The 14,735-nt window shown below is 37.4% G+C and overlaps 1 protein-coding gene across 1 annotated transcript; it reads right to left on the minus strand.

The window, feature by feature from the left end:
- Positions 1 to 165: 165 nt before the first annotated feature.
- On the minus strand, positions 166 to 12,595 carry LOC140147978 (uncharacterized). The gene is made up of 10 exons (XM_072169796.1): positions 12,577 to 12,595; positions 12,053 to 12,172; positions 10,635 to 10,880; positions 9,347 to 9,571; positions 8,018 to 8,068; positions 7,352 to 7,495; positions 5,921 to 6,079; positions 3,812 to 3,961; positions 3,185 to 3,298; positions 166 to 2,152 (listed from the first exon to the last, which is right to left on the minus strand). Exons 2-10 carry the CDS (start codon positions 12,170 to 12,172, stop codon positions 1,760 to 1,762), a joined length of 1,602 nt encoding a protein of 533 aa, XP_072025897.1. The 5' UTR covers positions 12,577 to 12,595; the 3' UTR covers positions 166 to 1,759.
- Positions 12,596 to 14,735: the final 2,140 nt, after the last annotated feature.

A 14,735-nucleotide genomic window follows, 5' to 3' on the forward strand; every position in this document is an offset into this window, starting at 1 on the left:
AATGTTGTTAGTTTTCCTTAAATTTAGAAAATGATGTTGAATGACAAATATGCCAGGAAGATATTGTTTCAAATTTTAGGGTCAGAGGCAAAGAACCCTTTTGACTAGCTAAAAAGTGAACAGAGGGAATACACAGGCTAAGTTTCTTGTTCTGACATGTCTGAACCGATTGAATACAAGTTCTAGCTGGTTCTGCAGTGATGAGTTAAGAGAATGTAGGTCCAATATCTTATTTCTAAATCAAGCCTGCGCTTGAACCAAGGACCTCAGTGGTGCAAGGCAAGGGAACAACCGCTGCGACAACTCACTCTCCATAAAAAAAGTTTAGTTTCAAACATTCAGGCTAGATTTACAACTTGTTCTTTTTAATGACTTACAACTATATATGTGACCTACAGCTTAAATATTAGGCAAAATATAATTATTACAAAATTTAAATTAAACAACTCATATGAGACAATGTTTTCATTTTAGCTGCAGCAAGTTGAATTGAATGACCTTTGATTGCAATATAATAGATGACATTTTGACATCACAACATAGCAAAGTTATGTGACCCAAGTTTGATTTGATACAAAACTTGCAAACTTGAGACCATTTGTTTTTAATAACATGCAAACATTTATTACATGTGTAGGCTAAAGGAAGAAAATTAAGATAAAGGTACTAAAAAGGTAAAAGATAAATGTAAAAATATGGAGTAACAAACAACAAAATACATAAGAAAATAGGCATCACAAAACTTCATAATTTTAGAACTAAAGTATGCTTGACCTTTGGTGTTTTCAGTTAATGATAGCCTGATATATGTAAAAGGTAATAATTACAGGGTACAATTAATTATCATTGAGTCCCATATTGAAATCCATCAGAGAATGCGGAAGAAATCGGCAAGACTCAAGGGTTAGCATTAACATTTTCTGCACACAGTCACCCTTCCCCCCCCCACACACACCCACACACACATTGGAGCTTGTTTTATAGTCCCCTTCCCAAACTTCATTTTGAGGGGACAATTAGATAACCTCTTCAGGCATGACAAAAAATCATGCCCTCTGACATTAGAATTGATAACTACCTGAACTTTGACTTAGCAACAATATTATTAAAAGCATAACATGTAGTTTGATTCAAGAGTTTGATATAGTTTTCATTTGGTTTTTGTAATTTGTAATTGCATTGAATGTGCGAATTCTTCACCTTTTTTCCGTGCTGGACAAATCCATATTTTTGTAAATTCTATCAACAAGCCTCTTCACATTGTGCATAATACCAAGGTAGTGAGGAATTTTGTTTCAACAACATATGTGGCAGTAACATGCATGGAATTTGGATGGATTAAAAAAAAGTTGCGAAAAAGTCCAATTTTTCTTTTTTTCTACAATTTACAAATTATAAATCAAATTTAGTAATGATGCGTCGTAAGTTTACCATTTCCCATCAAATTACTGTTAATTTGAAGCTCTACCCACAAAATCAGTGCCTATGTGATATCCACATTCTTGTGTTGTTTCCCCCTTTATTCTGACAACAAAACATAATACTCAAATTTGGCATAAGGCTAAAGGGGTGTGCAATAAGGCTAGTGAACATGATAAAGAGATTCTCTGTCCATTGTTTTTTTACATTTGTTTGTCCTATTACTTTGGCACATAACTTTTAAAAACCTATGTTCTCTCCCTTCACACCCCTTAGCCTTATAGATTCAAAATATAATACTTGCTCTAAAGACTAAAATGCAGTGCAATGCAATATGCCTTCACTTTGATTCTTTTCCAGGAGCATGGCATCTAAGAAGTTGAACAAGTTGTCTCTGCATTTCTTCCATTTTGCCATTTAAATCTTCAAGTTGCTTGTCTTTTTGTTCATCCCTTATCCTCAGCCTCTCAATTTCATTCCTCTGCTCTTCATTTTCTCTCTTCCTTTCCTCACATTCTTTGATGACTATTGTACTTTCCCTCTTTGTTTCCTCAATTTCTCTCTTTAGCACTAAGCTTTCCCTTCTTCGATCTTGTAACTCTCTGTCTTGCTGTCTTTGTTGCGCGATAAATTCTCGTTTTTCTTCTGTTAGGTGGTGAATGCTAAATTCCAGAGTTTGCACTCGCTGGTTCAGTATTACATTCGATCTGGAGGTACTTTTCACTTTGCCTCCCTGTTGAGTAAAATAAATGTCAAAACCTACAATCTCAGAAAAAATTGTTCGAACAGTTTAAAGGCCTAATTGGAAATGAACCCCTTCTACCCCTGTACAATGTTGTAATGCACAATGTGCTCATCTTCCACCATATCTTCTCCCCACATTGATTGGTGGGGAAAGGGGATGGGTTATATGGAAGATGAACATTGAGACAACTTAACTATAATTCTTAGTTTCCAGTGACTCATATATTATGTGCACTACGGTAAGAAACATGGGAATTTGAATAATCTGTCTACAAAACTGTTTACAAAAATCATTAAATTTTAAGTGTTTTGACAACAACTGTTCTTATGTGACCCCTCTTCACTCAGAAGGTCAAGGAGGAGCAGGTTTGTGGTTTACTATGTAGATCCAAAGTAATTTTACTAAAAAGGAAATAACTTAAAACAATAACAGATGGACAAAATCATTTGTGGGTAATTCCGAAAGTAAGAGTAAATTGCAATTACGTATTTGAATACAATTTGGCACACATATCAAAATCATGATTTGCTATCATCTCACAAAAATGTGGACTGGAGGGGGTCAATGACTTTTAGGGAAGAATCAGTTAATATAGATTTCACACATCGTTTTCAGCCATTTGTACACAAAAATATACTATAAGCCTTAATAGCTTGTGTGCTAAGTTACGTGCAATAAGACATGATAACATAAAAGCTACTTAGATTTAATCTCGTTTAGATTGGAATTTGCAGGAGAGCATTAAATAGCTCTTCTGAAGCCTTGAAGGTGAGCTGTTTTGAGCAATTTTCAATAGAATGAAAGGAGAGAATGGTCAACTAAGGAGAGCTCAAAATCACTCTCCTATATCAGATTTAAGGAGAGCAATAGAAAGTGATTGCTTTAGCTCTCCTCAAAAGGCAGTCCCTGTTAGTTATAAAAAGGGACCCTTAACCGCCAAACATACCCGTACCATATTCACATGTCAGTTTTCTTCCCCAGGCCCTAATAGCAAACAATTAAAACAGGTAATGTACTTACTGATGATCGAGAAGATCTATAATCATTTGATATCAAGCCCAAGCTATGTGTTTCAGTTGGTATATGAAAACCTGAGTTATTAGCAGATGCAGTAGCACCAACTTGTTCTGTGATCTGCAGGAAACAAAAGTGATAATAAGAGTAACATTTAATCTGATTAATTATTGAATCAATTCAATTATAGTTTCAGCAAGGTTCTTCAGCAGTGTGCCAATTTGACGCTGTTTACAGAGTAAACTCGGAAGTGGGGTTCAGATTGGCCAATTGAATAATGTCATTATCACATCGGCACCTCAATTGAGGCATTTCAACTGAGCCCATGCATCAAATCATAGCAATAAATCCTTTCCTGTCATATCAATAAATCCTTTCAAACATCCACGTAATGACACCAGATAGAAGTTCTTAAACCATTATTATAATCTACATTCACAGCAACAATTAAATTAAAACCCACAGAAATATTACCTCCAAAGAATCCCCAGAGGATGATGATGTCGATGTAATGGATGCCAATGATGGATCATCCTCCTCAAATCCTTTCAAATCAATGACACCAGAAGTTATTGTTCTTAATAATTACAACCTACATTCAGTGCAACAATTTAAATCCCACAATAATATTACCTCCAAAGAATCACCAGAGGATGATGATGTTGATGTAATGGATGCCAAAGATAGATGTCCTCCTCCTCCATAAGCACCCAGCAGGCTTCCACCTGTTTCAGCAATGGATTCACCAGCCACATCGTCTGTACACATTTCTACCAGTTGTCTCTATACATGGGATTGAAAACAAACCAAATAAGCTATGTGATTTTCACATATTGTTTTGCACATTCTTCACAAGCTATAATGTAAAACCATTCTTATATCAATACATTCAAAAGTTAAAGGGTTGACGGAAGGAAACACTATATAAATGGTTATTAACAGGCCTTGCCGTTTGAGGCGAGCGATCACTCTCGCTCGCCACCGCTCGCCCAAACTCAATTTCTAGTGAGCGATTTTCCACTCGCCATAGACACTAAATATCGCTCGCTGCGAATCACCATGATCACCCAATTTACATTCAAGTTTCAGCACTTTCAATGTATTTATTACATATTGTAATAAATTAGCCTTAATTCATGAAAACGATAGAGAGGGTATTCAACAGTCCTTAAGTATAATTGGTATGCATGATCTTTCCCCGGGGATCTTTCAGACCTAGAGTGTGATTCGACCACTACATTCTACTACTAGAGAGTACTTTGACCACTCGCCTAACATCATGCTAGCGCGCAATTGACCACTCGCCTTTAAAATCTAGACGGCAAAGCCTGTATTAACATAAACCAAGAAGCGGTCATTCTGTTCATTGACTACTCAAAAGCCTTTGACTCTGTTTGCCATAGTAATAGACATTTTCTTGGAAATGGGTTTCCCTAAGCATCTAGTTACACTACTCACTGCAATCCCTTTATATCCACCAAAGAGCTACAATACGCTAGAATGGTGAGCATATGGATGAGTTTGATATTAGAAAAGGAGCAAGACAGGGCTGAACCGGGTTTTTGCCATACTTTTTGTCACCTATAAAGAACAGGTGATGAGGGAGGGAGGTAGGTGTCACCACAGAGGAGTAAGATAAGACAGAGCGCGTACCACCAGTCAAAGTCTCCGCCTCATTCGATAATGAGGGCCGATTGTTCTGTGAAATGCGACAGGCGAGACTGCTACGCAATTACAGCGATTTTCATGGTCTATCGCAGAATCGCGAAGCACATAACGCCTATCAGCGGATACTGCTGAAGCACGCAGCGCTGGCGTGATTGTTAGACACTACACGATCGAACAATCGGCCCTCATGAATATGCGAGAACTTACACCATACAATACACGGGGACTTTGACTGATGGTACGCGGTCTGTTTCTCTTTCGTCCATGGGTGTCACACACAGATTTTGGTATAAATTTAGGAGGCACACACACATCAAACGTATAGATGCAAATGACAGCACTCATTGATGAAGGTTCAAAGAAAACCATAACTTACCACCAAACTGAATATGTCTGGCAAGATTGAACATGAACCTAAATCTGAATGTCAAATGACTAAGTTACTGTTAGCTGGTGGGAATCAAGATGGAGGTCACAACGTCTTGATTGATGGAGAGGATTGGAACAATTATAGGGAACTTCAAATATCTTGGCAACAAAAGAGTACTATATGTTGACATCAAAAGTAGGATTGCCATTGCAAAACGAAAGATGCTTGAGCTCCAAGATCTTTAAAATGACAACAACCTATAAATCAAAATAGAAATAAAGTTTGTTAAGACCTTAATGGTTTGGAGTGCACTGCTCTATGGAGCAGAGTTGGACTACTCAAATCCTATGAAAACAGGATACTGGCAGCGCAAATGTGATTCAGAAGACAAATAGAGAATAGAACCAACATTATAGCATCATCATCAGTGAGCTTGGTGAATCCGACAGCTTCCAGTTAAGGTGATCAATCTCAAAATGGGATACTTTGGCCATGTGTAAGTGGCAGTCCCCATGTACTAGAGATAATTGAAGGAAAAGAAAGGCAAGAGAAAATTGAGGCAGACAGAAGAAACAATTCACATGATCTGCCCATTTTTATTACACCGTTCATTACTGCTTCTGAAGCTGTCGACCAGATCAGCTTGTGGTACATAACCACGATAGCTACATATACCCCAATATAAATTAGTTACCTGTACCTACCTGTCCTCCCATTCTTTGAGATCTATACTCTGGCTCTGGGTGTGCAGGAGCATGCATATGCCATGCATCATCTGTATGAAGTGTACCCGTTGCTCCTCCCATGCCTGTAGCTTCTGCAATGGAGTTATCGTCTTCTCTGCCTGCATTTTGTGCATATTCCTGCATGTTAGAAAATGAAAATTATAATAAATAAAATGGAACAAGATACTTGAAAGAGTAACAGTCAAATTCTTTCTATCTGACTCTTAAACATGGTGCACTGTATACCTTAATGCACCTGTCGCAATTTTTCTCGGATTGCTCCATGATCCACTCTTCAGTAAAGGCTCACCAGCATTTATGGCAAACCTGATATTATGACGGCAGGACATAAAAATTATTAAGTAGGTTTCACTAACTGGAAGCCATGCCAATATGGTTGATTTAGTTAACTGACTCACCTGTCTCAAATGGCAGCTTGACAAACTGAGAATAGGGTACAGGACACAATCCGAGAACAGTCACATTCCTACCACCAACCTTCTTCACTTGATGGCTTGCCTCAATTTTGCTATCAAAATTGTATGATATGTGCCTATGATTGTATTTTAATTTGCCAAATGAACTGTCATCAAGACTCCCCGAATCTCAGAAAGCAGCGATGAAGATCTTCCACTATAGGGAAAGAGTGATGATCTTCTTAGGTGTGGGAGATCCAGGTGCTTCCACTGAATGGACTCATAATTCCAGTGATTAATGTATATCTTATCACCTTCAGTCAAATATAAAGTCTGCACAAAAAGAAACTCAGCTGTTATAAATACGCCTATAGATTCAGAACTATGACTTATTTTCACAATATTTCAACATAGTGAGAAGGATTGTTTGATACCCCATTTGTCCAATGCCGTTTAATATTGACAACACAGCAGATCGAGCTTTTAAAGAAAAATACCCAAATTTAAAAGTTGCAGTTTACAGCCATCAATGGTTATTACACAAGCATGTGGCACGTAAAACCCGCCATTATCTTCTCGCTGACTTCAAATCAATACAAATAGCTGCAACTTTTAAATTAGGGTATTCTTCTTTCAAAACGCTGCTGTGTTCTTAATATTGAACCAAATTGAACAAATGGGGTATCAAACTGCGCGTAAATAAATTCTCCTCCTTTTTATGTTGAAATATTGTAAAAACAATTATTAGTTCTGAAGCTATATAGGCATATTTATAACAGCTGAGTTTCTTTTTGTGCAGACTTTAGATGAAACTTGTCTCAGTCCTCATTCTAGGTGTATAGAAGGTGTGGACTTGATTGTGTCAACTGGTATCAATTTTGTACATGAATATTCTGGGACCCCCCATCTAGTAGACATATTTGGTGACGTTTTGCAACAAAGCTCTTCAATTATAATGCATTTTAGTAGTACTGAGCAAATAAGCTATTTTTACTTGTGTTGAAGTTGGTGATGATCTTCTCATCGTTGCAGCTTGCTCTGGATTCACATGCCATGCATTATCAGTATGCAATGAACCAATGGGCCTTGCAGCACCTATATCTTGTCTTGGTTCTACTTGATCACCTAACTGTTGCACCTGAAACAAAACATGCATGAATTTCTTATTTGTACTGTAAAAATATGCTGGGTTAGAATCATCTACTGCATAACAGATTAACCCATACAATAATCCAATTATGTCATCTACAATAGACTATGTACTTAGAGGAATGGGAAGGGGAAGGGGAAGAGGTCATAATAATACAGCAGACACTGATAAACTTGTATCTTGTTGCGGCATCACATTAAACTTGCTTAAACCAGACTTAGACCAGAGTCTGGTCCTAAGTCCAGAGACCTCAGAGAATTATTGATTGATGCCTACCCAAGACAAGGAGATATGCAGTTCAAGAAATACTTCCCAAGACACCTTCAAAGAGGCATTATAATGGAGTGCTCATCTGTATAAGGGTGAAATGAGGCTCCGAAGGTGACTGCGCTGGTGCTCTACCAATGAATTACTTCTCACAAAAACACCCCCTGTTACTTTGCAAACCCCATAATTTTACACCAACTCGGTGTGTTACCTTGAACTCCAACCTTGACCTTTGTAACTTACCCCTACAGATGGAGGGTCTCTCTCTGTACTGGAAGGCTGATGTGACATCATCTATCAGAAGGAAAAAAGTGTCAAAGTTAGCTTTAAAAAATATTAAATAGACCTATTTTTCATCCTGATTAATGTTTCAGCTTTACTCAATAATATAATAAAATAATTAGTCACTAATTTATCAGTGCCTCTGAGCTGTCAATCACACATGCATCTATTTGTATTCCAATCTAACCACAAAGACCAAGTGAATGTCCAACTTTTGCGTCATTATAAAGCCCTGCAAGATAGTTTCTTATGCTGTACTAGACTTTAAAATAGCACATTGTCTGCCTTAATTGATTGGTCGTCAAAATCTATTAATTTATTAATTTAGCGATCCAGATTCCGGATTACACTGAACAATCTCACCCATTGACGACAACGTAAATCAGGTAACCACAAATGCAAAGATAGTAGTATGGACAGCAAGAAAAAATTGAAAGATTGTAAGTTGCCTGTAATTGAAATTAAAAAACAAACCATTACAAAAAGAAAATTAATACCAATTTATAACTTGAGCTGCCAACAGTGGGCAGTGACATTTGGTTATGTGTAGTATGCCCACCACCTATAGTTTGATCAGTACATAATTGGTTTAGATTTGAACTGACTGAACCCCCAGAAGAGGCATAGGTCTGGTTTATGTTTTAAGGGTCAAATTTTGAATAGACAGTTTTGGTGAAAATGACAGGCACTTGTCAAATCCTGGGGGCACTCGACTTTGGAAGTGACAGGGATGTGCAGACAGCAGTTCAAAACTAGGGTTTTTTGGTAAGAGCCTAGACACCGAAAAAGGGGGTCTTTCAGTGAGAAGGTCCAAAAAAAGGGGTCTTTCTGAGAGACTGGGGAAAATCTTATTCAGTGAAACTGGGAAAGGGAAATATTTTGGGTCAAAATATTAAAGTTGATGCAAGAATTTTTTAAATTTTTAAATTAAAAAAAAAATCATAATGGAAAACAGGGTCATTCAGTGAGAGATTATCAGAAATTTCACCAAAATATTTGAAAATAAGGTGGTCTTTTGGTGACGGGAAAAAAAGAGGGTCATTGGGTGAGAGGTTGTTCAATAAAACAAAAAGGGGGGTCATTGGGTGAGAGGGAGTTGAAAAATGGGGATCAATGTGGCCGCACATCCACAGGCTCCCCCAGGCTAAGACAAAAATGTGCTATGCACTATGTACGCATTCAAATAATTATGCTTGCAATGTGTGCAACCCACTAAGTCTAACTCTGAAGATAAAAATAATTTTGACTTTGTATGTAGTATAGTATCCAGCAACTCAACTATAAACTTACCGGTGCCATTTCAGTCTGTACAGATCCTGTTAACTGTTCAAGACCAGGATCTTCATGTGGAAGTGCATATTGTCTCTGCAGCGTTCCAATTGACATTCTTCGTCCAGGACAGAGAGGGGCAGCCTTATTGGGTTGGGGTGAAGGCAAAGAATCGGCTTTACAATCTTGTAATATCACTGAGGCTTGTGCCGGGGGTGGTAGTGATTTGCTTGAACCGTAGTATGGCTGCATACAAAATTGGAAAATACAAAATTATATAATCATGACAATTTAATATTCATAATACTTGACCATACTTGCCAACATTGAAAACCCAGAAATCTGTACAAGGTGAAATTCGCACGCACGGTAAGTCCCTGAGGTGGGGTCTAAGGGGCGCTTCCCCAAAGGTTTTTTTTTCTAAGCTGGATAAAGTTGAACGTTTTAATTACTGTTGCTTCTATTGAACAGCCAGGGACACATTAGTATGCATTGCTAGCTGTTCAATTCTCCATAGAAGTGATGATGTAACAGGAGTAACTACCATAGCAATAGGTTAAAACAATTTATGAATACAACGCACGGCACTACTCCCTATACCAGAAAAATACAGCACTATTTTGGGGGAATTAAGACAATATTATCAGGTGTATCCCTCATAATATCAAATTTGAGAAGAAAAGGAAAAGGCCTCCTCTTTCTTCAAGCACAGTTGGAAAGATCAAAAACAAACATTGCTTGTTTTATGTTGGAAAAAATTCACCTCCCTCCCTCATCCATTAACTAAAAAGTTAATGATATTATAGCATTTTCACATGTCCCCGATTGGCAATGTTTACTAAAGCACACACACAAACACACACCCCCCCCTACTTTTGTCTGTCTGCCGGGATAATCACCCCTCAGTCCGGGGAAATTTATTACAACATTAATAATAATAATATTCAAACTATAATTTAGGTCAACTGGACTTTATACGTTTTTGAGTGGGAAATTTTCACGTTCGATCCTGAATGCATCATTCATCAGCCTGCATGTAAAGCGGATGTTGTTGTATCACAGGTCACCTTGGAGTTCAAAACATTCCTTTGACAACAAGGATGTTAAAATCTTGGACAGAGATAAAGCAGATGGTATGAGAGAAGGGTCAAAGAAGATCAGTAGGGCTGATGATGCCTTCAGGATCGAACATGAAAATTTCCCACTCAAAAAACGTAAGTCCAGTTGCCTAGATTGTAGTTTGAATATTATTATTGTTTACTACCTAGATGAATGATTATCTTCCCAAACGTCCAACATTAATACTTACATGTTCATTTGATGGTGGAACATTTTGCTCTGATGGTATCACCATCACACTTGGTACTTGAGGATTCGGAGTGGTTTCTTCAGACATCTGATCTGGATCAATGGATGCCACAGGTTCAGATTCCATCTCTCTAGGATCATCATCAGTAGACATCCTATTCCTCTGTACTTCCCTTGCAACAATATTGTTACCTGGATTATCCACTGCCACCTGCTGATCTTGTGTTTGATCTCGAGCTATCTGCATCTGTAAGTAGCATGTGCAAGTATTAAACACATTGATTGAAGCTATCTCCGAGTACAATTAATTAAAAGCATTAAACATCATTTGAACATGATGTTGTGACTTCTCTCTAGTTCAAAGGGTCGCTAGTCCAAAGGTTCTCTAGTCCAAAGGGTTGCTAGTCCGAAAACCAAGTTAAGTTAGCTAATCCGAAGGTTCTCTAGTCTGAATATAGAATAAGGGTTAGGGTTATGTTTAGCGAGCCTTATTCTATATGTTCGTATTGTTCGGACTAGAGAACCATATTTATTATTTGGACTAGCAAACCCTCGGACTAGAGAACCCGATATTCGAACTAGCGAACCCTTTCGGACTAGCGTATGGTAAATTTATGTGTTCGGACCAGCGAACCTTCGGACTAAGGAGCCTTCGGACTAAAAAACCTTCGGACTAGAGAGTTGTCGCCCATGATGTAGGGAACTTTGTTATGATACCAAACTTGCATACAAAGAATTTTAAATGATTCAGAAATTAATGATTGAATCAAATTTGGTACAATTCAAAATGTTGCAGCGCATCATTAATTGTGTACAAGGATCAAGGATATCAATTATCAAAGAGGTTGACCATGCACGATGTTTATAGCACACAGATGTGAGAGTTTTTAAATGCCCAAAACCATATCACTTTTCCCAAAACGATTGGTTATCAATATACTCCTATACATGCACATGAAAAAATTGCTCACAAAAGCAAATTAAGCAATGTATATCAGGCCTACGTAGCACATATGATTGAAAATTTATTTGCATTTGAGTCATCACAATCCTCATATCCTAGCTCTTGCAGTCCACAACTTGTACACGGGGCACCAACATCGGGGCAAGCACACTACCTCTTCTCACTACAGCTCTTTTGGGTTGCATGTATGATATGACTGTGATTTTAATGCAGCTCCTCTTCTGTATGTATTTTTGTTGGTTGATGGTTCAAACCTGAGATGGTCTCAGGTTCAAACAGCTTTGCCAACCACACATCAGTATGTATATCGCCACTTCTAGCTGTCTATAGTAATAGTAATACATATTCCTTTGGACAACAATAAACACCCTTCGCCACATTTCAAAAGACTGAATACATTGTAGGCGATTACACTGCTACTTGCAATATGCATATTTTTCAAAGCTGGAACTTACTGGCTCTGGAACTGGTTCTGAAGCTGCCTCTGTATTCTCAGACCTCATTCCTCCTTCACTATCATCAATGCTTTGGGCATCCTGTGGATCCCGGATTTGATCTTCACGGTCGCTCATCATCTACAGTTCAATTAAAGCAACATGATAAATCACAGTTATATAAGAAAGAATACAAACTCAACCATCATTCAATCAGAAAATTACACTGTACTTGCAACCAAATATACAAATTTATAAATATAGGCTTCTTGCGGAATTGAGCTAGGAAACATGGTTAACAAGATACATGGACAAGCATGTTGTTGTATACATAAATGCATAGATGTGTCCCCCAGTTAAATTACTCGAATCGGATGGCACAATTACATGCACTAAATAGTACACACAATTGATAGTATGCATGGATTGCTGCCCAAGTGACAAAAGGAATATATACATGCATGAAAAAGGCACTGCATGCACAATTATGAATACATTGTATTATATAGACAATAGACTTCTTGTTCGCACACATACACACATACCGCTATACCGATTTTGATTATGTGAGAACACGTTCATAACAAAGTTAAATTTCACACCCATAATATTCCACCTACATTATGTAAAATAGAGTGTCAAAGTGTATGCAATGTTGGTTAATTTCCAAACCTGGAAATTTACACCTAAGTGTCTCCAGACTTTATGTACTTCCGCAGTATGCAAATGCATACAGGAGAGAAATAACTGGGAACCAACACAGAAACCACATGGCTCACCACTGGTGTCGCTGTTACATATGGATAGGTGGTGCACTTCTGGATCTCTATATAACTACTGACACAATCTGCTCCATGGGGGCCAAAGGCGGCAAATTTGAAACTGAGATAAAGGTAAAAATATGAAGTAAAAAACAATAAAATACATAAGAAAATAGACATCTAAAAACTTCTTAACTTTAGAACCAAGTATGCTAGACCTTTGGTATTTTTGCTGAACCATGAAATGGTATCAGCCTATAGGAGTGAATGTTACTTACTAGCTTACTAGCTTACTTACTAGCTTACTAACTGACTAACCATTTGGTCTGAAATGGACATATCTCTAAATGCCACGAAGGTATGACCCCATGAGTGGTGTCATATGATAGAGGAAAACATAAAGAATATAATAAAAATATTTCCAAACGTCAAGGTCATCCAGGGGTCACAGGGGTCAAAAAGGTCATTTTAACCGAAAATGGTCCGATTGAGCTTAAATTTAAATGCAATGATCCTTATGACATTCTAAACATTTAAAAAATATTTTAAAATTCATTTAAAGTCATTAAAGGGTCATAAAGGGGTCAAAGGTCAAGTTTTTCAAAATGCTCCAATTGAGCTGAAATTTATATGCAATGATCCTTATGACATTTTCAACATGTTGAAAATATTTTTAGATTCATTTAAGTTCATTAAGGGGTCATAGGTCAAGTTTTCCAAAATGCTTCAATTCAGCTGAAATTTAAATGCAATGATCCTTATGACATTCTTAACATGTTTTAATTATTTTAAAATTCATTTAAGGTCATTAAGGGGGTCATACACTACAGAGGTCAAAAGTCAAGTTTTCAAAATGCCAACTTCTCACGATCAAGGTAGGCCTATATTAAAACGGCAATTAATGAAACAGTCTTATTAAAATTAATACTATCCTGCACAGTATTGCTGCTTGATCAGATCGTCACAGTCATCCGCCTAACTTACCTTGTGCCCTTGCAAAGGGCACAGTTGCTCTAGTTTATTTTAACACCACTCGGGCGGTCATACCTTCGTAGCATTTCGAGATTATGTCCATTACAGACTCAGGGTGACAGTGGTATAGGCCTAACACAATATACTGCCGAAGCCACATGGTTCAGCTATGGTGCGGTTATCGCTCTAGTTAGTAAATGATAGCCTATTGTATGTATAATGTAATAATTACAGTACCGGTAGCTCAATTTTCAAAAATGCCTCCTTTGGCCCCCATGGATCAGATCGTGTGACATTTGTAGTCTTAACAAAATAGTTGTGTTCTGTAATACTGCCAGTTAAAAACAAAAGGGTTAATTTGAAGATAAAAATGTACGTCGTATTATAAGGACATAAGATAGGCCTACAACTTTTTTAAATAAATTTTGTTGATATTTGTAATGTTCACAAACATATCCCACATTTAATACATTTAAATTGGAATCAGTCAAGTTTATTGTATATTTTTGTAGAAAACAGATTTTGAACTTTTTTCATCTTCGATAGAGCTCCATGCATGGTTAAACAAGGAGAGTTACATTTTTTCTTTATTTTAATATTTTTATTTTGGCTTTAGGCCTATAACATGCATAGAATAAATAGGTTAAAATTACAGGAAGTGATATTATGGCTTTTTGAGTGAACAACAGCACATGTACAAGTCGGGGGGTTCTTTGACACATTTTATATGGGGATGTGCCACACAAACTCTAGGATGGTGACTTTCTCTGCACCTACTTTTTGCTGTTGTTGTTGCCACCCATCAGTATACCAATTTTTCACAAAAAACACCCAAATTTGCTTTAATCGGGTGCTTTTTTGCCCAAATGCGCCCAATTGGTCTGCACTGAAAACCCACCCATAGATATACCAAATAGCTGAAAAGTACGTATCCCAAAACCGTAGCATGGTGGCACGTACATTCCCAGGCC

This window comes from Amphiura filiformis, chromosome 3, assembly GCF_039555335.1.
Source record: "Amphiura filiformis chromosome 3, Afil_fr2py, whole genome shotgun sequence".
In the NCBI taxonomy this organism is placed as follows: Eukaryota; Metazoa; Echinodermata; class Ophiuroidea; order Amphilepidida; family Amphiuridae; genus Amphiura; species Amphiura filiformis.